We start from the raw sequence: 27,666 nt of genomic DNA on the forward strand, positions 1-27,666 counted from the left end.
CAAGGTTCTTCAGGACACTATCAGTGAAGGCTTGTGGCCTCTTGGCTTCAGTTATGTCTTCTGGCCAAGATGCATTTAAAGAGCATGGAGCTAATAATTTTTGCCATGCTTGCCTTCAGTTTTCTTTTGTTTGTTTGTTTTTTTACTGCTCTAAGTTAGACTGTAAGGAACATCTTTGTGCATAAAGCCTCTTCATATTTGATTTGTATAATGGAAGTGTAATCAGTAAGTCAGAGCGTATTAATCTTGTAAGTTTCTTGGCATATGTTACCTGAAATTATCTCAAAATGCTGTACCCATTGACACTCTTAAAATACATGAAACTGCCCATCTAACTAGGCCCTTACAAGCATTTTTTGTTTTGCTGTTATACTGAGGAAAATAAATACCTCTCATTGTTGCTATTTGCATATCTTTGATTACCGGTGATCATGACCATTTTCTTTAAATGTCTATTGAACATTTCTGTTCTGTGAGTCAGGTAAAAGCAAAACCAATTTAACCAAGCAAAACCCTTCCAAACTTCTCTGAAATAATACGGGTTTCTTTGCATTGTGTTCAGGGACTCTTGGAGGTGAGATTCCTGATTGCATCAATACAGTTTTTGAATTATGCCTTAGCTTTTTCTTCTCTAATCTAAACAAGCCTAATCCCTTTATCCATCCTTGGTGGTCCCGTTTATCCACCCATTATTGTTAGGTTTTCATATTCCCTGCGCCAAGTCCAGTTTCTTCACATTTTTAATATATGCAGAGCTCTAAACTACAATGCTTCTCTTAATAAAGAGCATTTCAGTTATGGGTGAGGAGGACAGCTTTTCCTGCATCTGGTATGAGTGATGGAAATTCACACATACTACAGGTATGGACAGTTTAGGGTTTTTAAGATTTTATTTGTTTATTTTTAGAGAGAAGGGAAGGGAGAGAAACACCCATCAGTTGCCTCTCACGCACCCTGTACTGGGGACCTGGCCCGCGCAACCCAAGCATGTGCCCTTACTGGGAATCAAACCACAGACCCTTTGGTTCGCAGGCTAGCGATCAGCCTCAGGAACCACACCAGCCAGGGCTGGACACTTTAGTTTCATAGTCCCATGTGAGACATTGATTTTTGCCCCCATAAATATGGAGTACTTAGAATATTCCAGCCCCTGTTCTGAGGAACAAGATACAAAGAACCATAGACATAATTCCTATCCATCTCCCAATCTGGTGTGGACTCAGACGTGCAAGGAACCTTATGATAGGATAGAAGTCCTTGCCCGTGGGAAGGAAGGGCACAGCACCAGGTCTACTTGTGGCCAGTGGGAGAACGCTTAAATTATTCTACGTTCTTTCTGTCTTTGGAACTCAAATGACAACCATGTTATTTCCTCATTTTTTTATTGAATTTGTTAGGGTGACATTGGTTCATAAAACTGTATAAGTTTCAGGTATACAATCCTATACAATATTCAGATGAGGTATTATAGAATGGAAATAGTTTATTAATGCCAGCATATACCCATTCTGTTTTTCAAGGCAAATTTAAATGTCTCCAGTTGGAATGACTGAGGTTTAAATTCAAGCCGACAAACCATGCGCGTGCACACACATGCAGGGCCTGTCATTATCTTTCTACTTGTTTTGTCTGAGTTCTAGGAAAGCGCATGTCAGCTTCACAAGCGACCTTACTGTCTTCTTTGGAGAATGTAACTGACAAACATGGGAACAGTTAATAAATGCGATAAGATAAGGCTTTCTATACCAACTAACATAATATCGAGGTCAAATGTATGGTGCTGTATATAGGTAGAAAGAGCAATATGGATTAGAATCATTGGGGAAGGCTAGTTGGAGACTAGGAAAATACATGGGTCTGGGAAGGAATTTTGCAACATTGAGGTAAATTAAAATGTAGGCTAAGGTATTACAGACAGGGTGGAGCAGCATAAACAAAGGTAAAATGGGAAGAGTAGCTTCTTTGAAGGTCTGTGAGGACATTGTTCTTTGAAAAGCTACTCCAGAATTTTGAAGAAAGCCCTGGTTCACTGCCATTATATGAAGGGTATATGAAATACCTTACATTATAGAAGGAGAAATTGAAATTTCGTCTTTTGGGCAATGAGGAAACACTGCTGGATTTTCAGATGAGTGAGATGATGAAGTATGTTCTGTGTTTCAGGATAGCAATTTGATGGGATGGTTTCAGGATGTTTAGAGAGGGGGGAGATTAGTTATTTTGTTCTGCTCTGTGGCGGTCGAGATGCTGAGGGTCTTAGAATGGCAACAGGAGAGAGAAAAGGGGGGCATGACTGCCTGAAAGTAGTGGCAGAAGATTGTCCACCTTGGTGGCACAGACAGTGGTGATACTATTGAGCAAAAAAGAGGAATTTGAAAATTGACTGAACTAGATCTGAATTTTATTGATTTAGATACTTGTGATTTATTTATATAGTTCATCTTTTTATAAAAATTTATTTTGGGCCAATCATATAAATGCATGAACCTTCCATAGCATAAGCATATATTTCTCACTAATCTTATCAAAAGCCCATGAAGTATATTATCTCCATAGTGCAGATGAAGCCCAAAGAAGAGAGGTAATTTGCCCACATAGCCTAGCTGGGATTTAAATGTACTTTAAACTCCTAAACCAGTGATTTAGCCCCTGAGCAAAACTTTCTTTCTGGAGATGACAGTGCTTTTGAAGAGGAAGTATCCTGGAGCCATTTGGAAAGGAGAACTAAAGGAATATTTTAGAATAATCAACACGGTAAAAAAAAGATTTCTTGTATTTTTATTGCACTTTATATATGAAATGATAGGGACAAGGTAGGGTTCCTAACTTTTACTGAGCAAGTATATATCCTGGACATATCTCTCCTAGGGGCTTTTAAGATACAGTATCACATGTAGCCTTCATATCAGCCATCAGAACAGGTAGTGTTATTGGTCCCTTTACACCTGATGAAACTGAACCTCGAGGTTTGGGGATGTTAAGATTGTCTGCTCAGGCCCGCTGGGAGAGGGCATCGTGATTATGAGGAATGGCATTACTATCACACAGATTTGAGTTTTAATCCTTAGGCCTTTGGTTTCCTTGCCTGTAAGATGGACTGAAATAACAATATTGAAGTTGGGGGTCCCATATGAGAATTTGTGTATTTATCGCTAACATCCAATAAGCACCCAAAAATAATAGTCATTATTGTTCTGTTCCTGAAGAGTCATAACTTAGAACCCATCCATTTTTCTTCTTTATCCATCAGCTTTTTCATTATACAGTAATACTCTTCTGCAAGATAGTGAATGAAACAAACAATTTGGAAGAAATCATAGATAGATTGATAGAAAGATAGAGAGGGAGATTTGATATTCAGTCATTTTTATTCTTTATATTTCATTTGTTTATTTTTAGAGAAAGGGGAAGGGAGGGAGAAAGAGAGGGAGAGAAACATCAATGTGCGAGAGATACATGAATCGGTTGCCTCTCGTAAGCCCCCAACTGGGGACCTGGCCTGCAACACAGGCGTGTGCCCTTGACTGGGAATCGAACTGGCAACCTTTCAATTCGCAGGCCAATCAGTGCTCAATCCACTGAGCCACACCAGCCAGGGCTATGCAGTCATTTTTTAAATGTAATATAGGCACATGATTTTAAAAAATGAAGTAAGAGAATAATATGAAAAAATAAGTCTCCGTCTCAGTCCTCAGAGGCAATTGATAGTATAGTTCCTATTTCCTTCTATAGATATTTTATGCATATGGAAGCCAACACGCAAGTGAATATGCTCTTTCTTACACATTGACAGCATAATAGATGCAATGTTTTGTTCTTTGATGCCATTGCTTTTTATGTAATTAAACTAAGGGATTTTCTTTTTAAGGAAAAACAACCTGACAGACTGTGAGTGAAAATTTGCTATCTGCAGAGTTATATTACTACCTTTATGAGATGTAAAACCAGGAATAAATGTAAGAAGTTTTAGATCAGCAACTGGTAGTCTTTCAGTCAAATTTGACAACGATTCAGAACTATAAATGCTAACTGGTTCTCACAGCTTCCAAAACAAACCAAGAAATCATTACTGTTAGATGGAGAAATTAAGAGGATCATCAGAAGTGCAAAGGGGACAAACCATTTTCTAGGCTAACACACTTAAGGGAGTGTCTGGAACCTGTCTTCTTAATTCAGGATGTGGACTGCTGATGCTCTTCAAATGAAATTCACATCGCCTCTTCCTCCCTACTTCCCCGTATAACACACTTCACTTTAGTACCATCGTGATTTTCTAGGTCAGAGTGCTTAAGAATCTTGAAGACTGAAAAAGAATTCCATGGTCTAGAAACTCCTCCAACGAGGAAATTGGATGCTTCTGGGAAAATGTGTTTTCCATATGTCACGTGATGTCAAATACTTGTCAAGGTTCAAGACATTCGTGGCATCTCTTCAAATTTGGAGCAGGTGGGAGCCGTAAGCCAGGAGTAGTTTTGAAGCCCTACCTAGAATGAACCTTTGTGCTTGGTTCTCTGGCTCTGCCAAGCAGGCAGAGGAATGTGCAGGAAAATGCTCCTTCTGGTTTATGTGAAAATTTGGGGCATTTATCTGTTCCTCAGCTCCTTTATTAATGCAACTGAAGCACCTGTTTTCTCTGCATGGAAGAAGCAAAGAGAAAGACTAGGCTTCTAGACCTCGTTTTTCTCCTGGCTCACTAGGGAACCCAAGACAAGTGACTAAACTTTGTATTCCTGTGTTTTTCTTTCATTTGGAAAAGGAAGATTGAGAATCGAAAGATTCTGTTTCTAAGATGCTATAATATCGTTTTCTTATTTGATAAAATTATGCCTTTTTAAAAAAGAATCCCCCAAAGAATACCCAGAAGGAGCAGGTAGAGATCAAGTAAAGCTACCTAAAGAATTTGTGGATTATAAAGCACGATGCAGACATAACTATTTTGGTTTTCATGCTTTCTTCATTGACACATGTGGACCTATGGAACTAATGAATGTGTTAATTCTATATGTTAAGTAATAATTTCATACACTTAATAATTTAATATGTTAAAGATAATAAATGTTAAGTAAAAAGAAATTTAATCCCTGGTTGCCCAGCAACTGTTAAATCCCTCAATGGTCAGGTAAGAACCGCATTCTTGCCTTGAGACAAGATTTAGTCCTTTCGGAACTTACCCCCGGCTGTGTTCCAAAAGCTGATTTATAAGTTAGTTGCTTACAGCTTAGGATAAATGTTATAAATGGTGGTTAGGTCCCCAAATCACAGAATTCTAGTTAACCCTCAGAGCGTCTGATGCCCTGCGCTGTATGACTAGAATGAAACTACATGGTTCTGTAGGAACGAAATGCTTTGCGGATAGAAGTTCACATTGCCATAGCTGATCCTCTACTCCCAAGGCTTCTCTGGAGAAGAAAAACTGGACATTTAATCATAAGAGGTCTCGTTACCTTCTGGTCACTTCATCACCCCCTAGCCTGTCAGCTTCCCTCTCTGGTCCATATTTATCTTTGTGCGAAGGTGTCTTATGAACTATGAGCTCCGCCACCCCACCATGTGCCCCCCGCCCCGAGTCATAGTCCCTGTGGGGGCACCGCCATCACCCTCATGCTGGTTGGGATTATAAACAAAGACCCATTTTGCCCATAGCTGAAGAGTGGGGAAGGCCACCAAGGGCTTTGGGTGTCAGGAAGATTCGGCTTTGAATCCAGGCCCTGGGATGCAACCTTGGGGAGGTTACTAAACACCTCTGAGCCCCATTGTACTTCTGAATAAGGCTGGTCATATGGAAGTCAAGGCACTGTGTGTGGCATCAGGTACCTGCCGCATCTGGCCTTGGTGCTCAGTGAATGTGAGCACTCTCTTTGCTATTGGATACAAAAAGGGCTGAAGTGAGAGGTACCGGCATTGTTTTAAAAAGAAGACTGCTTTAAGCTTTCCCCAAGTATTTCTTTTGAGGAGACTGAGGGGACTAAAGGATGAGTCAGATCCAGTGAAAGCTGAGATCAGAGGAGAGAGAAACGAAGAGATAGAGAAGAGGGGAATGGTTCCTGCCTACTGTTAGGTAGGAGTCAGTCCCAGAGACAGGGTGGAGGAAGCGCTCGACATTGCAACTGGAACGGAAAAGGGGACACTCACTTCGGTGGCTTCAGGGCCATTCGTGAGCTGTGCAGATGCGCCTAATTCTTGGATTGAACCCTCAGCCTGGTCAGATGAGAGAAGACATGCCTTAAAGCAAGCAACTTCCAAGTACAACATATTTTTCAGGTGATTAAGAAGAGTCTTTTCCTAGTAACACTGATACTTTCCTATTCTTGATTCAAATGATTCGCCCAGACACCTGACAGGTGAATGCACATCCATCCCTCCCAAAAGCATCCTTTCTTATGAAAAGCTATTCGGTCTATGTCATGGGACAAAGCAGTCCGTTATCTAATGAAAAGCTCCTGCCATTGATTAATTTTTTAACAGCTGCGGCTGCTAAAGGATTGGTCTTTTTTTATAGAAGGATTTACATATTAGCATCTTTAGCAGGATCTAACCACTAGTATCTAGTCTCCATAAATATTAACACTAAAAAGAAAGCGTTTTCTGTCACATGCTCCATTGTTATAAACATCCCACTATGGCTAGGCTTCTGGATCCATGGTCAGTTTCAGGCATGTCACCTGCCCCCCTCCCACACCGCAGAGAGTACAAAACACTGAAATGAGCACATTTTACTGTGTTTCAATTCTGTGCTGTCTTGGATTAAATTATTCACGCATAAGGATTTAACTGATTTTCTTTTTCCACCTTTCAATCAACAGTGAAACAACAAAAACCAAAATGATTTATTTTCCCTAATAAGATTACAGTGTGAGCACCAGTCTAAGGCGGAAATGTTGCAAAAAAGTTTTATGCTAGACAGTTAATTTGCTTTTTCTGTTGTAATTACGGTCAGATTTCCACTGCTGTGCACTTTGGTATCGATATTATTCATGAAAGTGTTAAGGGGAATGTGTACTGTGGGGAGTGTAGAGACTGGGAACCAGAGACATGGAGAGAGGCGGACAGAAGATGCAAATCATTTTCAGTCAGAACCTAAAACTTATACTATCAGATAAAGAATAGATTTAGAAATCTTAATTTGAGTTTCAAAACTGCTGAATAATTGAAAGTTACCAAAGCTTTTTTTAAAGGAACATTTATCTTAAAAGCTCTGAGTAAGGAAAGGTGCTACTTGGCTTTAAGGAGATTTTGCATTAATGAAGAGATAAAAATAGAAACGTCTAAAGAGTTAATGAAAAATTAGTTTCTCATGGGTGTTCATATATAGATAGACATTAATTTCCAGAGAAATAACTTGTCTATTTAAATTTTTTATTCCTTGTCTTACATCTGGCAGAAACAAACTTGTGAACATCCCATTCAAAACAAATGTCTACTTAGACCCTCTGCCGATCTATTTATGTCTAGCGAGTGCCTTATCTATATAAGCCCTGTTAAAAAAAATTCAGCTGAGTAAATTTTAAAGATCTTGTGGGTTTATCTATTTATTTAAATATTATATTTCTTTATTTTTAGAGAGAGGGGAAGGGAGGGAGGGAGAAAGACAGAGAGAAGCATTGATTTGTTGCCTCTCAAATGTGCTCCAACCTGGGACGGACCAAACCTGCAATCCAGGCATGTGCCTTGACCGGGAATTGAACCAGTGACCTTTCACTTTGCGGAAGGCAGAGCCACACCAGTCAAGGCAGATCTTATGGGTTTCTTCAGTGATTCATGAATTGGGCAGCATCCCATCTGGCAGACAGAAAGGAGTTCTGAGGAGCTGTACAAAATGAAAGACCTTTACTAGCAAAAAGCATATTGGTTGTGGTAAGGTCACTTTCCTTTAGGGGATGACAAGGGTGTATCAGGCAGGTGACCACCTCACTGGCGCTGATCAGGTGATTCCTGATTGACAGGTTTGAGATTCCCTTTCTGGGAAAGCAGACATTGTATTTAGGTTAATTCTTGGTTTGGCGATGTGGGGCTTAGCATAAGTGACTCCATTTTGTTTTTAACAGCCTTCTATTATAATCATTTTAAACATTAAACTGTCAAGCTGTCCTGCATCAGTGTCACCACCTGGTAGCAAAGATGGGGAACTCTGATCTAACATGTCTTTATTGCTAACTTTTCCTTCACTCTAAAGAGGATTACAATTTTGTTGATTATAGTCCAATTAACATGTCAGTTAGAAATTCATTTTGCTGCAAGTAATAAAACATATGACCAACTATATCTTAACCATATAAGGGCTGATGTTTTTTGGATACCAAGAAGTCTGTAAACAGTAGAGAACTAAGGAAGAGTTCCATGATGCCATGAGAGATCTGTTGTGCCATCTTCAGTGAGTGACATTTGACCTCATGGTTCCAGGATGACTGTTGCCCCTCTGGCAGGAAGAAGGAGAAAGGATTGTCTGCCTGAAAGGCACTTTTTCTTTCGGTTTGGAAAAGGAAACCCTTTCTTACAGATACCTTCTCAAGCATTGACCAAAACTGTGTCCACATAGCCGCTCCTGGCTGGATTCAAGTATTGAGATCCTACAGCCTTTGTAGTAGAGAAAGACCAGGGAGAATTTGAAAACAGTGTTGAGTAAACCAACCTAGAGAATCTGCCACAATTAAACACACCTGAGTCACCTTTCTGGCTGCTACGCATTCTATGTAGTTTCTTTTTTCTTTTATTCCAACTGCTTTATATCTTAGGAAAGTCTGGATATCTTTGTTATGTGTGTTTCAAAAAAAGAAGTCCAAGCTCAGGCTGTAAGAGGTAAGCAAGAGAATCATTAGTGATTCACCCTTAGCAGTGGGAAATATTATCTGGAGAAAAATCAGATGGAGAATCAATGTCTTCAATAACTTAAACATGGTAAAAGCAGAGCGGTTCCTTTCAGAATGTAATTCAATTCAAGCCACGTTTATTAAGCACTGACATTTTTTGCCCTAGGTACAATAAACTAAACAACATAATTTCTTCAGAAGTGCTCATTTCCTTAACTCATCTTTTCTTCTTCAAACATAAGAATGAAAAGTAAGGCTGCTTCTAATTAGCCGTGTCATCCCTTTTTATCAGTATTGCTCTGGATTTTTATTGTTTATTTTTGTTTATTGAATATTTAAATTAACCCTAAATAAACTTTTTCAGGCTAACTTAGAAATTAATCACTAGTTTCATAAATAACCTGGCTTATATGGAGAATTTTCAATGCATTAACCTTAAAAATGTACATTAAAATAAAACTTACACTGTGTTGGAAGCTGCTTTTGTGTTTCATATATAAAAATACATGACCATCTATTTGCAATGTATGTTTGTGTGTGTGTATAAGCGCATTCATTGTAGGTGAAAAAGGGGCCACATACTAACCCTGACAAGCTCAGGGAGGCCTGCATGGCAGCCTTACAAACTCAAGAGACCTAAAGTTAACCACACGGGATCCTTTGAACATAAAAATTCCTCACTAAAAGTGAGTCATGGCAGGTAGTCACATCCTAGGCCCGTAGCTTCCTTGGCAAAGGTCAGTCTCTGCCTTACATGAGCCTGTCGGGGATCTTTTGGCATCCAAGATAACATAGTCCTGGAATGTCAGAGTCAGCTCCCTTTTCAGGACTCCTCAGGGTACACACGCCGCACTGGAGCACAGACCACAGAGCCCCTCTTGTTCTTTTGTTGCCCGCTACCCTCTCTATGTGCTATAAATGTTAACTGCCCTGGACCTACCAATGTAACAGAAGTATCTGTCTCTCCATTTTGCCTTTTATCCAACCCTAGAGCTTTCCCTACTTTGCCTTCTCCTGCCTCCCTAATCTATCATCACAGGATTGCGTACACCCACTCCCGCCCTTCGGTTTCCCCTTTGATTGATTGTAATGGCAGTTTTGAGTAAGCCACAAAGCTGCCATTCTCTGGAACATTTTCTCAATCCATTGAGGTTTTGCTTCCCAGCAATTGTCGTCAGTTTGGCTCAAATAAACTCATAATAAAAATTTAGTACAGGTGTGGACATTTCTTATGTTGACATGTAACCAGAGTTTTCTGTGTGTATATTGCTTGGCACGTCACAAACACCTAGGACATGTGTACTGAATTTGTGTGCCTGAATATTTTATCTTTTTGTTTTCTCCCATTTTTTCGGAAGCATGAATTGTTTAACTCCTGAGCTTATTAGTACACATGTAGGCCCATAATAGGTGCTTAGATAAATAGTAATTGATGATTTTTTAAATGTACAAGTAATTGTCACTTAATGAAATGTAGTCATTAAACTGAACTGGGGGTTTTGGTTCAGTCTTCACATCCATGCTTATACTAGAAAAGTAGGTGTATTAAGGCAGTATCTTTGGTGGCATGATCATTTAGCTTGATTGTGTTCATAAAAGGTGGAGTCCAAAGAATTAATAGCTGGAAATTTGTTTGGAAAACCCAGTTAGAACTGTTTCCATATAGTAATTTGAGTGAAAGCCAGATAATAGCTAGTTATTGGAAGAACTCCACAGGAAAAGCTTTGACAAGGACAAGAAAAAGAGTGTAAGTGGAGAATAAATGTAAAGTTTGGGGGACAATAAGGAAGTGATCAGGCTGAGGTTAGAGTCTAAAAAACAGTGCCTCCTGTCGCCACATGGGTCATTTAAATAACTGAAGGTAGATGGGTGGGAACTGGGGCAACTTGAAAAGCTTCTGTTAGGGCTAAAGGGACCTCAGCTTTTCCCATTGTCCTTTGAGAGTTTTAACTATTGGCAAGTCATTCAACAATTTGAAATTCCACTGTGTGAATCAAAACCAATCAAACAAACAATAACAAAAAGCCAGTCTGCAGGCTAAATTCAGCCAGTTTGTGACCTTCGCTCTATGGTTAGGGGAGAAATAAGGGAAAGAGATCAGGGTTTGGGGAGAAAGATCATAGGTGAAATCTTTGGAGATAAGGGTGGAGAAAGAAAGTAAACTGAGAAGGTGAGGCCAAAGTATGAATGTTGGGATTCAGGGAAGTCTGGTTGCATTGTTCTGAAACTGGAAACCAGCGAAGATGCGGCTGCATTAAAGGGCGTGAGGGATTTTGCTGCTGTATATTTTCATCATTAACTCAGGTTTTCCACAAATTCCCCTAACTGTGCAAAGGGACAACGGATTTGAAATAGGGATTGTCAACCGGATTACAAAGAAAGTGTGCTTTTCCAATTAAAAAAAAAAAAAATGAGGGCACAGATATTTTAAAAATGATTTGTGAATTTGGTTCTATGAAAAGCCATACACGGGCATTTGATCATTTTAAATGTCTTACCTTTATTAGAAGGAGTAAAAATTAATTAAGCTGTCTCTGCCCTAGAGAATGTGGAAAGTGTGTTCGCTTCCGAAGGAGGGTGGTAAAGATTGGTTCATTAACGGAGTGTAGAGCAGCATTGAAGGGCTACGTTTCTAAGTTTGTGTAGTTCTGCCAGTAACCCATTGGCCCTTGGAAGCATTGATGAACACAGGCAAGGAGTGTCAGAAGTTTCTGAGTCCAAGGAAACCATATCGTTCATCTGAGTCACGAGAGCGGACTACGTGCCTGGAAGTTCCTCGTCAGGAGGGAGCTGAGAAGGAAAGAGCATTGGCTTGATTTACCATGGTTGTAATTGGAGCTTGAAAAGGGATGAGTAAGGCTGAGATCGAGGACCAATTTAGTGACCTTGCTGATTGATTAAGAATGGCAACTAAGGACGTGCTTGGATAGAAGAGCTTTTGCAATGAGTCGATAGAAAGAAAAAAGGGAGACTAAATATGGAGTTTGGGAGTAGGGAATGAAGGTAAGGATTTTGCAGTGTGTACTTCCGGTATGTGGCGGCACTTAATGCCTCTGTTTTCAGTGCCTGATCTCACTCCCAAGCTTAGTTGCTCCTCATGCCCCCATGTCTGGTGCAGCTTCTCCTGAGATTAAACTTCCAGCCTCCCAGGGTGAAGTGGGAGGTGGCTAGCTAGGATGCTTGGCTGTGTGGGGTGCTGGAGGAGGTGTTTAGGGCTCTAAAGACTTGTGACCAGGCCTGACTGGGTGGTTCAGTTGGTTGAAGCGTCATCCCAGGCACCAAAAGGTTGTGCATTCAATCCCCATGTAGAGGAGGCAACTGATCAGTCAATCAGTCTCTCTCTCTCTCTCTCTCTCTCTCTCTCTCTCTCTCTCCCTCTCTCCCCTCCTCTCCCTTTCTCCCTCTCTCCCTCTCTCCCCTCCTCTTCTCTCTCTCAAATCAATAAACTTATCCTTGGGTGAGGATTAAGAAAACAGCCTTGCAACCAGCCTTTGTATATTTTTAGACACATTACAGTCTTCAGGGGACCCTGGAGCCTCTAATTTCTGAGACTTCTTGGCTGTGTAAATTGGTATACTTCTTACTGATGCCCTCCTCCCCACTTTCTTCCTCTTTCCTGCACACTGGTTTAGGCTTGGTCTTTGTCTGGTCTCCTAAATCCGCTACCACCAGATCATTTTCCAAGCTTCTAGGATGCTGGAGCTCTGTCTGTTCTCATCTCCTCTCCAGCTTTGTCTCTTGTCCTTGGAGGGTAGATGTGATTTTTTAATTCTTTTTCTGCCATCTTGTTACAGAGCAGGGTCCCCAAGGAGATGGAGGGGGGATCTTTGACCGTAGAATGGTGACAAAAAGCTTACAGGGCCTACGTCACAGGCCGTGGTCAGGCATTTAAAAATAAGGTGGCATCCATTAAACAAGACAGAGCCATGTGGTTTTGAAAGGGAAAAGGAGAAGGCCGGGCGGTTTGCAAGGAGTGGAAGGGGAGAACCGCGTGGTTCTGCACTAAGAGCTGGAGAACACCGCACAGAGGCAAAACCTCCCCAACCAGGCATGAGTGATTGGAAGCTGCCAGTAAAGCTGAACTGTGTCTGGGAAATAGGGAAATGGTACCTCTTACTTTTCTAAAACTAGCCTGGTTTGGCAGGGGGAGGCAGAACTATGTGTTTGTGGGTGTTTTAAAGAAAGCAAGACTTAACGGCAGAAACCTGCCATTAATCTACATCTGTATAACCTTTAAATAAACAATTCCTTTTCTTTTCATCAAACTCTGGTATTGAGAGTTAAGTGTTTTGGCAGTGGGCAGTTGGGCCCCTCATAAGTGAACAGCCCGTGGGTTCTGTTTCAATCCTAGTAGAGGTTCAGGAATAAAGAGAGAGAAACGAGTCTGTTCCATCTGCCATGTTTAACTAGTAAGTCCCAAGACCAACGTCCTTAACATGACGCATGGCAATGCGCCTCTTCCTGCGTACCTGTCAGGCCTAGTCTGGGGCCATTCTTCCTTCTTGCTCTCTGTGGTTTCAGCACTATCAGTCTTCTTAGGATTCCTAATGGCCCACATTCTTTTCTGCCTAAGAGCCTCTTCTATGCTAGCATGCTGACCTTCATCCTGCTGTGCTCGTCCCACTCCTCACGTGGCTAATTCCCATCGCCCTTAAGACCTTGGCTGAAAAACTTCACTTTCTCAGAGGCCTGCCCACCTGCCCTGTGTTTCCCCTTGTGTACTCTCAATAGGTATTGAAAGGATAGATGTCAGGATTATTGATAGATGGATGTCTTCTAAAATGCCATAAAGCAGTTTTGCCTAGTCTTTTTAAACCATTAGTAGTAGGTTTTGTTTTTTGTTTGTTTGTTTTTTTTTTTTTTTGGTGGGCAGGTTTTTGAGAATCAGAGCCAAATCCTTTCCAATTTGAAGCTTAAGTAAAAGGAACGTGACAGAGCAGTGTATATGAGTCAGCTCCCCCTTATCTGGGGGAGATTTGAGGCCCCAGAAGTGGTGTTTAAAATGCACCATCTCCCACCCACCTCAGAAAACTTGACATTGACTATTGTTCCAGAAGCTGCTTTCTCAGTAAATCTTTTTTTTAACAGAGCAGTGAACAAGGAGCAAAACCAATTTGAATTTCAACTCCTTCAGATAACAGTGTTGCTAAGAAGTAGTGAGGTTCTGCTAAGGAAGGCCAAGCAAGGGGAAGGAGCCAGAAAGGCCTTGAACAACCCACAGCCGGCTTTTGTGCTGTCCTTTATTTCACAGTTGAACTTTCCCATTTGAATTTTTTGTTTAGAACTGGTTACTCTCTTTCACAACTAAGCTTTCCACGTTTGTGCCACACTGGCTACTTCATTTCTCTTCTTTTTCAGTTTTTAGAAGAATTCCAGAGTCACTGGTAGCAAATAAATAATACCGTTTTACATCGGCAGTCATAAACTTGATAGTAATTATAAATTCACAGACTTGGTTTTTTACAGTTCGTGCAGGTATGAATGTGTAGTTCTTGTTTGTCTCTGAGTAGGTTTATTTTTCCCCATTTAGCTAAAACTATGGTGATGAAGAGGTTTTAATGAATTTAGATTTTAAAAGGCCTCATATATAATCTAAAAGTTATAGGCCAAGTATAATGTGTTCATGTACTTCTTCTCTGGCTAATTCTTTAAAGAATGTTCCAGAAACCTCCCCTGTTCTTATGATGTTCTTGAAGAGTTCACAATAATTCTGCATTGTACTCTAAAAACTTCTGAAAGGACATCTTGGCTTAATTTGCTTTTAAGCCAGACTTGGTTTAAATAACTCAGTTTATCTCAGGCCTCATTAAGAGCCATGGTTCTTCTCTACGCTAGTGAGTTGGAGCTGGTAAGAATAATACTTGCCATGTTGAGAGTCCATTACAACATTATAGGAAGGGTGAGGCTGGGGAATACAAGATGTATTATTATATTTCAAAATCTGCCACTTTCCTATAATAGAAGGGGTGTGGGGAGAGACTGCTTTGTTTTGGCTTATTGGGAAAATGTGGAAAATTATTAAAGTAGACATACAGTAGTAGTTTAACTCACGTTGTATGCCAGGAACTGAAGTTGGAACCGTACCAAAAAAATATCATACTTCCTCTAAATTTTATTTTTCACTCATGATCACCTGAGTGATTTGGATTACATTTCTCCTGTGAAATGGAGCTGGTAGGAAGAAACAAAGAGCACACCACCAATTTATCTGTTGGAATCATCTTTAGCCATCTAGCTCTTTCCACTCATAAAGTTTATGAGTTCATTAGAATTTTTTTTCCCTAATCTATAAACATAGGGAAACTTTGGGCCTTTCCAAATAGTCTCCACAAGCCATTGGAAAGCCAAACTGTAATAGTCTTTGTTTTAAAATCTAGACCTCAGCTCAGTCATACATAGTAGGATTTTTCGAAGTATGAATTTAAAGGCAAAACCATCCGTAAAATTGAAACAAAGGGGCTTAATGTCTTATTTCTATAGTATTTTCCAAGTTTTCCTGTGAGTTGAAAGCACTGACGTGTTTTGCACTATTTTTGTATGAGCCTATCCAACGTGTTTAGGTTTGTGACTTGACCTTGATCAGGTCATTTCTCTTTGCAGGTGACTTGACACCTTCTTCCACTACCTTCCACAGAATGGAAGTAAAAATTGTAAAACAGAAATATATACCAAAATCAAGAGAACTTCATAGGCTAAACAAAGTGGGGGAAACCCTATTCTGTGTTTTGTGCACAAAAATAAGGGCCAATTGAACCATCACTTCAGTATCTAGCTGGTGATTCAACTTGGGGGGGTAGATAGCTTGTATTTGCCCTTGTTCTAGATTTCTAGATTTCTCTATTTTTAGGCTAAAACCAGTCCTGGATAAAATAGTTCAAGTCATTAAGAGGAGTGTATAGCTCAGCATTTTTATCCTTCTGAAGCATGCTTTCTATCAGCTGCCATGGCAACATTGTGTAACTTGTTTCTTGGATAGTCTCACTCCTCAAGTTCCGAGCTTATTAGAGGACTTGGATCAGAGTCCTGGGCCCGCAGCTCCCAGGGGAAGTGGAGGCCAGCCTCCCCCGGGGGGTGGGATGGGGACCGGGGGTGGGGTGGAGGGGGGGAGGCTTTGGCTTTATTCTGTGTGCATACTTCAGCTACAAGGTCAGCTCCAGCCTCAGCCCAAGAGAATGTCCAATTGTCCGAAGCTGTACCACATCTTGAGGTTTCTGTGTGCATCCTACACACTTTCAGAAGGCAAAGACTTATCTCTTCCAGCTGTAAGCCAAAGGGAGTGGCGCTAGAGATTCCTAGCAACACATGCAGACGCAAATAACACAGATGGTTAACTCTCTTGAGTGGGACTACATTGCACCAGAACTCCATTGCAATTCACTGATCGTTACTGGATATAAATTTGTTTGTCTTCTGTTGCGGTATGATGAAAACTGGGCATATTTCCTGGTACTTTTTTTTCCTGGTATCCCTGAATTACTGTTTGATAACTAGTTGGACTCTGGTGCATACGAAAATCGAGGCTAAAGGCTTCTCGACAGTGGGTTGGAGGTATGCTGAAAAGGGTGTTGGGGAAGATAAACTCGAAGCAGAATGTGCCACAGTGAGAAGGATTTGGAAGGAAGAAAGTTTGAACTGCTTCAGGGAAGCTGAGAGCACCGGTAGAGCAGGAATGTTCCAGATGCTTGTCTCTGATAGTATTGCACTGTGAACCACACCCTGAAAGAATTCGATCATCCTGGCCTCTCCCACTTGGACCTCTAGCTCCTGGCATTTGCCAGTTCTTGATATGAACTGTGAGATTTGGATGGAGCTTGTGCGACCTCGTTTAGATGATTTGTTCTGGATTCTGAACAGAACCAGGAAAATTGCAGAGGGGAGAGGAGCTGGGGTCATAAGAGAGACATTTATTTATGAACGAAGGAGCATAGTAGGAAACTAGACTGATGAGTTAAGAGGCAGTTGAAAAGAAGGATTAGAAAGAAAGGGAAAGAGAAGAGCAAGTTTTTGCCAGTATCATCTGCCAAGATGTTTGATTGGCATGTAACTCAGTCTCCACACTTGTGTGTAAGTAAATGAATGAAAGGAAATTTGGAGTCGGAGGCCTAGTCCCTGGAAACTGCTATAGGCTGATGTTAAGGGAAAAGTGATGTGTACTTGATTAGAAGCGCACTTCTTTGTCTCTGTTACTTATTTTATGAAGAGCCAAAGGGGCTCACGTATGACTGTGTGTGGAGGACCTCTGCACTAGCAAGTGTAGGGAAAGTGTGATCGTACTGGTGAAAGGTGTTAACACAAATCTGGACAGGGAGGACAGGAATTGGTTTCTCATGGATTAGTGCCATAAGACAGCTCATACCATGAGTTAGCTGAGACCGCCCAAGAAGATAAGCAATAATGACAGGAGAAAAAAGGCAAAGGAAGAACCATGACTCTTGGGGGAGAAGCAGTGAAGGATGATCAGAGGGACCCAGGTAATTCAAGTTCTACTCACCAGAGAACAAGTTAACATTTTTTCTGGGAACAAGTTAACTTTTTCCTGGGAATAGTTAACGCACTTCAAAGAGAAGGAATCTGTAGCCTTTCAAGATACATTTACACACATTTAACTTATTGAATAACTTCCACTGGTAGACATCATAAACAAGACATCCACAAATATATTCCAGAGGTGAGTTTTTGGTCTAATGGACTGTAATGGTCATTAAATAATATACTAAACACCCAGAAAATGGAATGTAGGAAAACACAAAAACAGTAGACAACACAGATCTATACAGAAGTTATACTTGAACCTTTACATGGAACGAGAAACATTATTAAAATGTACAATTAAAGACTCAGCTGCACTAGAAGGTCCATATGAATCACCTGGGGATCTTGTTCAAATGTTGATTCTGGTTTATAGATCCAGGTAGGGCCTCAGATTCTGCATTTCTAACAGGCTCCAAAGAAATACTGATGCTGGTGGACCTCTAATCACACCTTGGGTTACAGGGACCCACAAGGTTAGAAGATTCTGTTTGGTAAGTGTTGGTAGCTGCCCATGGTTAGGCGTAGGTAAGGCCTGCCCTCTCATGCATCTTGGCCACCAGTTTGTAATGCAAACAAGCCTCAAAACAAACTCTGTCACATGTGAACAGTTATTAGCTATAGGGCATAGAACAATCTTAAAACCTGCGCCAAAGGCACAGTGGAGTCAGTCGGTGTGCTGACTTTTTGCCTCACAATTCATACCTCTAACCACAGTCCTCTTAACACCATGGTTCTCAAAGTGTGTTCCCCGGAACAGCAGCAGCAGCATCACCTGGAAAGGGCTTAGAGACGCAGATTCTCGGTCCCTCTCCACACCTAAGGAATCAGAAAATCTGTGAGTGGGGCCTAGTAATCTGTATTTTCAATGGTCCTCCAGGCCATTCTGATATAAGACTCAATTTGGAGAGCCGCCGCTATAACAGCAGGATCCTGTCAACGGATCCTGTCAACCATCAGACTGAATTCAGGCAACCAAGAATCCAGTGAACCATGGCTGGACATTTTGGAGTCTGACCTAGGGTACTACTTCTAAAGGTGGGGGGCCTGCTAGATTCTTCTCACACCCTGGTAGTGTGACAGCAGGAAATGTTTCTAAACCTTTTTAGATAGTCTTCCTCTTTTGCAAACCACTAAGATCACCAGGGCAAGCCCATCTAACATTAATTAGGATAATTAATGAAACCCCTGGTGTAATAGAAGCTAAATATAACTGAAGCACTTACAGTGGCCGCCTCTGGAGAGAGGCTTTTTGATTAATTGCTGGCCAGCCACCCCTGGAGTGTGCATTCTTGATTAAGACAACTGACCACCTCTGCAGTGTGGCTTCAGCTAACACATGCATACATCATATTGTATTGTCCAGGTGAAGGTTTTTTTTTTTTTTTACACTTCTAAAAGCTACTTCATTAAGGCATAATTTAAACACAATCAAATGCCCCCATTCTAAGTGTACAGTTTATGTTTGGAGTGATGTGTACGCTCTTGGCAGAAGATACTGATCATCCTTGCCCATCCTACTTGGATCTCTAGCCAGTAACCTCCACATCAATCAAGATATGTAACATTTTAGACAAGATCAGGCACATTCAGGGTGTTATGGCCATGGATAAGATATGTAACATTTCAGTCACCCCAAAAAACACCCTGTGTCTCTTGTGGTCAGTTACACATCCCCCCACCCCACCCCAGGCTACCATCTGTCTGCCTGCTATCACTGTAGTGAGATTTGCCTGTTCTAGAATTTCATATGAATAGATTCACACAGTATTTATTCTTTGTGCTTGGCTTCTTTTACCCAGTGTAACGCTTTTCCAATCAGTTCACATTGTTGCATTATTAGTAGTTAGTTCCCTTTTATTGCTGAGTAGCATCCCGTTTTATGACTATTCCACAATTTGTTTATTCATTCTTCTATTGATTTGTTTCCAGTTTGGGGCTATTATGGACATTCATTTTCACATCTTTTTGTGGATATGGTTTTATGTCTTGAGTAAATATCTGGAAGTAGAATAGTTAGGTTATAAGATAGATGTATGTTTGATTTCATTAGAAATTGCTCAACTGGTTTTCCAAACTAGTCATATAATGGGGTGCAGAGCAAGGGTCCCATGAAAATGGGAGAACAATCCTCAGTTTGGGAAAGGTAGGAGTGGATGATACAGCTTTTAAGATACACTGCATAACAATGGCAAGTAGTAATCGTGCCTTCCTGAAGGGAAGAGGGCTGCTGCAGCCCAGTACAAATTGTGTCTGTGACTCTTAAGAACACTCAGGGACTCATGAAATAGCCAAGGGGAACTCATATAGCACCTGCACAAGAGGCAGGGGGCACATGCCCACCCCAGATGTCCATGTGTCACTGAGAACTCTTGCCCTGACTAAAGATGGTGCCAAAGGAAGGTAAAAGTTATGGGGAACCAGCAAAAACGGTGGACACTGACACATATGACGTCACGCAGGAAGTTCTGGAAGAGCATTTACATGAGGGTGGGTGGAAAGCGAAGAGGGAGCCAAGTAGTCTGGAGCAAGGGAGGAGCTACTTCTGCTCCTCTGAAGGACGTATGGAGATGCCAGTCCTTTGGGACGTGTGTCTCCCTGGACTCCACCACGATCCAGTGCAACATGGCACATGTCTCCCTGAACCACTACATGCAGGCTGAGGACAGCGCGCCCCAGGTCCTGAAGGAGAGAGCTGCTGTGAGAGGGTGGTGACTCTGAAACCCACAAGCGCACCTTCCAGAGGGAATGGAGGTCGTTTGCATGGCCGGCTTAAGGACAGATCAGGAAATGGGGAACTTCTGTAGCCTTTTGGGGAGCAAGGGAAGTGCTGGGTATCATGGGAGAACAGGGTTCTGGGCAGGAGTGCTCCACCCACCCCCCAGCCCCCCACGGTTGGAACCCTGTTAATAAAAACCTGTTTCCTTCAACAGTAATTGTTGGGTCATATGTAAAGGCGCCAGGTGGCTGAGCCCTGATTTGCTCAGTAACAGTCATACTATTTTCTATTCCCACCAGTAGTGTGTAAGAGTTCCAGTTGCTCCACATCCTTACCAACATTTAATATTGTCAGTCTTTTTTTTTTTTTTTTTTTACGCTGAATATTTTAAAGTACATCACAAACAGTTTTTATTCCCCCTGATTTAACTTTGGGTTTTTATAGTTGGTCTCTGCAAATGCCATAAAGCTAATAATGTTGATTCAAGTGACTTGAATATGGGTTAAATTATTTCCCTTTCCTAACCACTTCTTAAAGATTTTTTAAAATTTACTTTTAGAGAGAGGGGGAGGGAGAGATAAAGGCAGAGAAACATCGATGTGCAAGAGAAACATTGATTGGTTGCCCTTCACATACCCCTAACTGGGGACCCAACCCCCAACCCAGGCATGTGCCCTGACCAGGAATTGAACCAGTGACCTTTTGGTTCACAGGCCAGTGTTCAATCCACTGGGCCACACCTGTCAGGGCTTCTGACCCCCAATTGAAATCGGTTTTGTGGGTGCTGCCAGGTTATGGCAGTTAGTCATGTTTGCCAGTATGTTTTTTCTTTCTTTTATTCTTTTCCTCATTTATTCAGTCTGTTAATCAGTCCCTTAGCTGTATTAGCCCTGTCTTTTCAGAGAGCAGTCAGATATTAAGTTACTGGGAAATATGACAGAAGTAAGAGACAGGGCTCTTGTTTTCAAGGAGCTTTGTGGAGCTGGGTTCCTGAAACAAATACACAGAAACTCTAGAAAAGAAATATCGCCTAGAGTGTATCAAGGCTTGCATAGACAAGTAAGGGTATCATCTAAATACAGCTTTCTGCTAGGTAAGGTGAGTTGGAGCCTGATAGACAAGGGACTGTAGAAACCACAGTAGCAGAAATTATTGAATAATAATTTTGAATACCAGAATGATTGCATCTTAGAATATAAACTAAATGTTTATTTTAGTCCCAATTATATTTAAAGTACATCACACACACACACACACACGTGTTGGGTAAGAAATACTCCAAGTGTTAACAGTGCATATCTTTGGCTAAGGGGATCATGGGTGATTTCTTGACCTGATTTTATATTTTCCTTTCATTTATAAGTTTTCCACAGTGAGCATATTTAATTTTTATAATCAGAAAAAAAATGTTATATTGCTACTTGACTTTTGCTAAGTTCTAATACCTGTTTCCATAATATATTCCTTGTTCTATTTAATCTTGGGTACCAAAGATTCACTACAATTGAACCAAGATTACACTCTGAAAAAAAAATGCCTATCCTTCTTTTCCCTCTTGGGAGTAAGGACAACATGAACGGCTTGCAAGACTGCCATTATAGTCCTTCATAGAACTTGGGTGTTCTGATTCTCAAAGAGAAAAAAAGATGCTTCCAGTAATTTCTCCACACTGACAGAATTTTATGTCCCAAAACTTGGAGCATATGCAAGAGATTTTTTTTTCTAGCCTATTTTTGTCAGTGTTGTTGCAATTGTTGACAAATCCTTGTATATTTTGTCTGTGCTTTCTGATGAAATAACACATGATCTCTGTTTCCCCCCCTTTCTTCTCCAGCTGACCTGAATAATGTCAGATTCTCAGCTTACAGGACTGCCATGAAACTCCGAAGACTGCAGAAGGCTCTTTGCTGTGAGTACTAACCAGTTCTTGAAATACTTGACAGTTGTCTTTTGCCGTGAAAAAAAAAAAAAGTGGGTCAGGGGCATTTTTATTGGGGAGGAAAAAATAGCTGTCCACAAGTCCATTTGTAACATAGGATTCATTTTTTAAAAGTATCTTTGGCCTAATGTCCACCTAGACTATTTTCGATTGTATAGAATCATTCTGGTCCCCATTCCTCAGCTACTGATATTGAATCACTAAAATATTGATTATTTTTACTTTACAACTAATAGCATTAGCATACAGAATTATCTTTATGAAACTTGAATTATATCCTATTGAAATGTATTTATAATTAGAAGTATTTGTATTAGATTGCTTTATCCAAACCAAACTACACATATGTATGTTGTTTTAGCTTGAATGCTAAGTAACATTGAGAAAAATGTTATAGAAGATAAATGACAAGATTGTTTTTCTGAAATATTGCACGTCGGTGGGAAAATCCTGAATTACCATACAGCTCTTTGTTTTCATCAGAGAGCTTGTTATTGTCTTCAACAAAGGACGTTATAGTCTAATATTGAGTGCTCATGTGCACTGATGATAAGAACGTAAAAGAGACGGGCACAGTCCCTACCCCGACGCAACTTAGTCTGATGAGGGATATGCAGGGTATTTATAGGCTGGAGGCATAGGTGAATATGTGTCTAATATCATAAAAAAAACCTGCAGTCTTTACAAAGTATCACCAAGCTTTACAAGCACCCCGAGGAAAAGTGAAGAGGCGGTTTCAAAGTAAAGCATTTAGTCATGTGATAGGAAAAGAATGGGGGACTATGAGAACAACTCATTGTTGGGGATGGGGATAGGGGAAGGTGAGGTTCAGAGAAGGTTTGCTTGAAGACATGATGTCTTAAAGCTACACGAGTCCAGAAACGTACACAGAGCTCACAGGAGAGCATTCTCGTCAGAAGCAGGAGCATGTGCTGAATCTTGGAGCCCAGAGAGGTACCCAGCAACTGAAAGGACTTCAGCATGGCTAAAGCACAGAGTTCCAAGAGGGGCTATGGTGAAGTATTTGGCTGGAGAGAAAAACAGGAGGCAGATTGTGAAAGGCTTTTTAAACAATTAAAGAATTTAGAGGTCATCAGTGAGCCATGGAAGGGGAATGACATGATGGCATTTTCATGTAGAAGGATCATTCTGGCCAGGAAATAGAGCATGGCTTGGAGGGGGGTGACGGGGGGGGCAGTGCAGCTGACAGGACAGAGACTTGTTGAGACATTTCATGATCTAAACCAGAAACGTTGTGGCCTGAATTGACAGAGTAGGACTGGAGATAAGTGGAGAGAATTGAGAAATACTTCCGAGTTGGAATTGATAGGCCTTAGTGGTGAATTAGATGATTAGATTTGTTAGGTGAAGAGTAACCAAGGAAATACTGGGTAGTCAATGGGGGTGAGTAGTAGACTTACCCAGCAGAGCTGGACATAAAGCGTTGGCGCTCAGGAGAAATATGCAAGCAATACGTAGGAATTGTTAGCATGCAGATGCTCAGGGAGCATGTCAAGTAAGAAGAAAGGAGTGTTTAGGACAGAGGGGACTGCAGAGGAATGACCCAGATGGGGTGGAGGCAAATACAAAGAGCTTACTGAATGGGAAGAAAGCAGGGGCCTGCCCTCAGAGTCAAGTGTCGCCGGGAAGTCGGGATGAAGCCAGCAAAAGTGTCCGTATTGGATGTAGTAAATTAGGTGAGATTTTACAGGTGCGGTGGAGGTGGTGAAGGGGTCTTAAAAGTAAATACAAAAGCGGGGATGTCGAGATGGTTGGCATCGGCGATTCTTGGAGAAATGTAGTTGTGAACGGGAGGGAAGAGGGCTGGTAGTTTGTAGGAAGAGGCTGAGAAGTGAATGAAGTGTACACATAAGGGACACTTGAGCATTTAAATGAATATGAGAAGAGAGGACACGATTGAAGTTATTGACTCAAGAGAAGCTAGTAAACAATGTGAGTCCTCAGAGGATAGGGGCAGGTAATCCAGAGTCCAAGGGAAGAACGGGGCACCTCGCCTCCACTGCGATGAGTGCGGCTGGGCGCCGGGTTCGTGCAGAGAGCAGGTCCCGAAGGAGACCAGGTGGCAGGAAGGTGAGGGATGTCTAAGTAGAGATGTCTGTTTTCCGTGTGAAGGTGGACGGGGGTCCCTGTGCTGGGGTTAACAGTGGAAGGTGATGAAGTGGAGATGGGGCTTATCTTCACGGAGAAGAGAAAGGGCTCCCTTAGGAAGCAGTGTTATGGAGCCCAGAGTCGGCTGCGCACCTTAGAGCAGCCGCCATCTGCAGGCCTGCGGTGTTGCTGCAGGCGCACCCAGCAGCCAGGAGCCCCATGGTTCGGCCCTAGGGTGGACACAGGACAGTGGGGCAAGAGAAATGAGGACTTGGGCAAAAGAACAGGTAGGTATTTAAAGCGGTGTCTGTCAGGTCCGCTTGGGTCAGAGGAGCTATGAATTCTGGTGGAACCTGGTTGTTAGGAGGCAGAGGGAGCAAGAGCCTGACAGCTCAGGGAGGTGGAGCAAGAGTTGGCGCAGAAGCAATCAGAAGGCCAGGGGGGCCGGAGAGCAGGACAGCTAACCGTGATTGCAGAAGCGGAGCAGGTGCCGTTGGTTAGGGTTAGGAGCTGAGCATTTGAGTAGATGGCAGAGGTGCAGCGGAAGTGGATTTCCATGGAGATGAAATAGTTAAGGAACTGAAAGGCTAGAGTGATGCCCAAGACACCCATGCCAATGTTGAAATCATCTAGGATTGGGGCCACACTGCAGAAGAGAGGTGGACCGTGACCCCTGGCCTCCAGGTCTTCGGGGTCTGACCAGCGGCCTGCGGGGGAGAGCAGTAAGATAATCAGGGAGGGTCGCTGGCATGTGGGTTTTAAAATGGAGATGGAGATGAAACCTCCGAGAAGTGCCTTTGTTTGGAAGAAGAAGGTAGGCGTTTCCTCTTCATTTTGGTCTCTCCGGTGCTTAGCACAAAGCCTACAACAGAGCAGGGTTGCATATGTTTTCATGGAATGGATGCATGAATGAAAGCAAATTTAGGTTTTTGTTTCTTTAGCCTAGAGTCTGAAGTTCGAATTTTTTCAGCTATATAGCTGCCAAGCTGAAGTGGTATTAAAGGGCTCTGCAGGCCTAGGATTTCCTTAGGGACCTGTTAATATACCAGGGCTGGAAAGAGGCAGTTGGGGTGGAGTGGAATCAGAGGGCTGGATGGAGAGTGTCTTCTGCCTCTTTTCCTTTTTCTGTCCCCGCCCCACCCCAAGTCCATTGATAAAGGAAGGGGTCATTGTGAACTGCCTGTTGTAAAGTGCTATTGTATATAGTATATTCCCAAGAGATCCCTAAAAGTCCAAAAGAGATCGTCAGCTGGTCCAAGTTATCCTATGAAAAAGCCCAGAAATAGATGAGATTGGAAAACCTTCCAGAGACTCCCCTTTTCCATAAAGTTCCTTTTGACCTCGGATTTAGACATCATTCAGCTCTCCTGTTAAAAAATATAATTGTGTTCACCTCTGTGTGTCCTTGTCTCTCGTTTCAATTTATTTCAAAATTTCCGATAAACTGTAGAAATAGGGCTGTTTGCTATTATTTAAAAAGATTTGGCCATTTGAGGTTATAACCTTGTAATAAAGTTGAGCTGTGGATGTCGAATGTAGAATTTTCACATGTAAACATATTTGAAATTCCCAGCATTTCCTTTCTGAGAATGACTTTTCTCAGATTTGAAAAAGATTTAGGTATAACAAAATTAGTGTATTTACTTAAATTAAGTAGTGGATTCTCAAGAATGGTGGGGAGAGTTCCATGTAGGGTATGTATATAGAAAGAAGAGTTCCCCAATCCTTTTATTATTAAAAACATGTGAGGTCACATTACTTAACTAAATGCCCAGTACATGATTCAAGAAAGTCCTCTTAATTTTATATATGCTTAGGTTTCTCTTCCGGCCTTTTTTGTCATTTCTGTGCCTGCAAAATAATGATAAAGGGCCATTGTCTGCAGTACAGGCAAATAAAACTTGTTCTGGCTAGCTTTTCCAAGCGAAGGTCGCTTCTGCTAACTCTTACTTTAATGAAAATTAATGATGTTATCTCAGTGATTTCCTGATGCCAGTGAAGAGTTTGAATTACAGATGCCTTAGAAAATATGCGGTGCTACTGCCATTAAGCAACTTGGTCTTAACTTCTCCAGTTCACATTAAAGCTTCAGCGTTGCAGAAGCCCAAATCACACAATTTTATCCACTATAGAGAATTTGCTATTTAAGTCGAGAACATCACCATTGGCCTATAATGTCCCCAATTGGTAATCAGTTTAATGTTGCATGACTCCATACTGCCTTACAACGCATTGGGAATGAAAATTAAGCTCAGCAGAAAAGCAGAGACAAAGAGAAAATCTTGCTAAGAAGGATTTATAAAGTGGTTCATATGGCTGATACCCCATGGAGAGTTGTGAAGAAGTTAATGTAAGCTTTTTCTTTCTCCTTCTGTAGCTCTGATGGCATACTAAAGCCGTGTGGCTTCTAAAATTAAAAATACAGCCAGCTTCTAAGAGCAGAAATAAAAATGCACTTAAACAAGGCACGTGTATTTAGTTTATTAGTGTGGGTGGCATGGGGGTGGGTGGAGAGAGCCCAAACCTTGGGACCAAATACACTGCAGCTGATAAATGGGACAAATACTCCGCAAACGAGAAACAGAACAATTTGCTTCTGTTCGGCAAGTAAATCACACAGTAGAGATTTTAGATAGGCTGGAGCTGTCTGAATAAAGGTATACCCTCAGCACAACAAACCAGGTGAAAAATGTGCTCCCTTCTTGGTAAATGCACCTCACTTTTGAGGGTGCACTGAGGTGGCATGAGACAGGGTTCAGCTGCTAAAGACGACTCCCAGGAGCTATGATAACATGACTTAAAAATGTACAGCCTTGCAGGAAAAGGCTTCACTAAGGCAACGGCATGAAAGTCAGGAGACGCAGTCACAGCCACAGACCGCCTCACAGCAGGGGTGCCCGAGAGGCCGGGGTAATTACATTGTCCTTCCCCCACAAAAGTCTGCTTTTCCCAGATACTGTGTGTTACTTGTCACACAGGTTGGAGGCCAGGTCTCTGTTCTTTCCAAATTCAAAACATCTTGAGGACAGAGTCAAAATAATTTTCTCAGCTTATCTAGTTGGACAGATAATTGGTGCCCAAGGAGAGGGGTCCTGTAGCAGGACACATATGTCTCCCAGGCCTTAAAGCACTGTAGTCCTTCCCACGTGGCGATACTTTCGCTGATATGTCTCCCAGGGCAAGGGAAATAAAGGAAAGAATGAACAAATGGGACGACATCAAACTAAAAAGCTTCTGCTCAGGGAAAGAAAACATCAGCAAGATGAAAAGGGAACCAGCCATATGGGAGAACATATTTGCCAATGATACCTCACACAAGGGTTTGATCTGCAAAATATATAAAGAACTTATACGACTCAACACCAGGAAGACAGACAATCCAATTAAAAAATGGGCAGAGGACCTGACAGACACTTCTCCAAGAACATAGGGAGGGCCCATAGACATATGAAAGGATGCTCAGCACCACTAGCCCTCAGAGAGATGCAAATTAAAACCACAATGAGATACCACCTCACATCCATCAGAATGGCCATCATCAACCAATCAACAAACAACAAGTG

General features: G+C 41.6%; 1 protein-coding gene across 5 annotated transcripts in view; it reads left to right on the forward strand.

Annotated features, from left to right (window-relative positions):
- DMD (dystrophin) overlaps positions 1 to 27,666 on the forward strand; it is a 1,939,482-nt gene that overhangs the window by 1,821,310 nt on the left and 90,506 nt on the right. For all 5 annotated transcript variants that reach the window (XM_090265340.1, XM_090265335.1, XM_090265336.1 and 2 more), the window contains one exon: positions 21,890 to 21,964. In XM_090265340.1, the coding sequence (XP_090121466.1) occupies positions 21,890 to 21,964 (75 nt within the window). The remainder of the gene's footprint in view (positions 1 to 21,889; positions 21,965 to 27,666) is intronic.

This window comes from Furipterus horrens, unplaced genomic scaffold (assembly GCF_987537825.1).
Source record: "Furipterus horrens unplaced genomic scaffold, mFurHor1.1.pri manual_scaffold_17, whole genome shotgun sequence".
NCBI classification, from domain to species: domain Eukaryota; kingdom Metazoa; phylum Chordata; class Mammalia; order Chiroptera; family Furipteridae; genus Furipterus; species Furipterus horrens.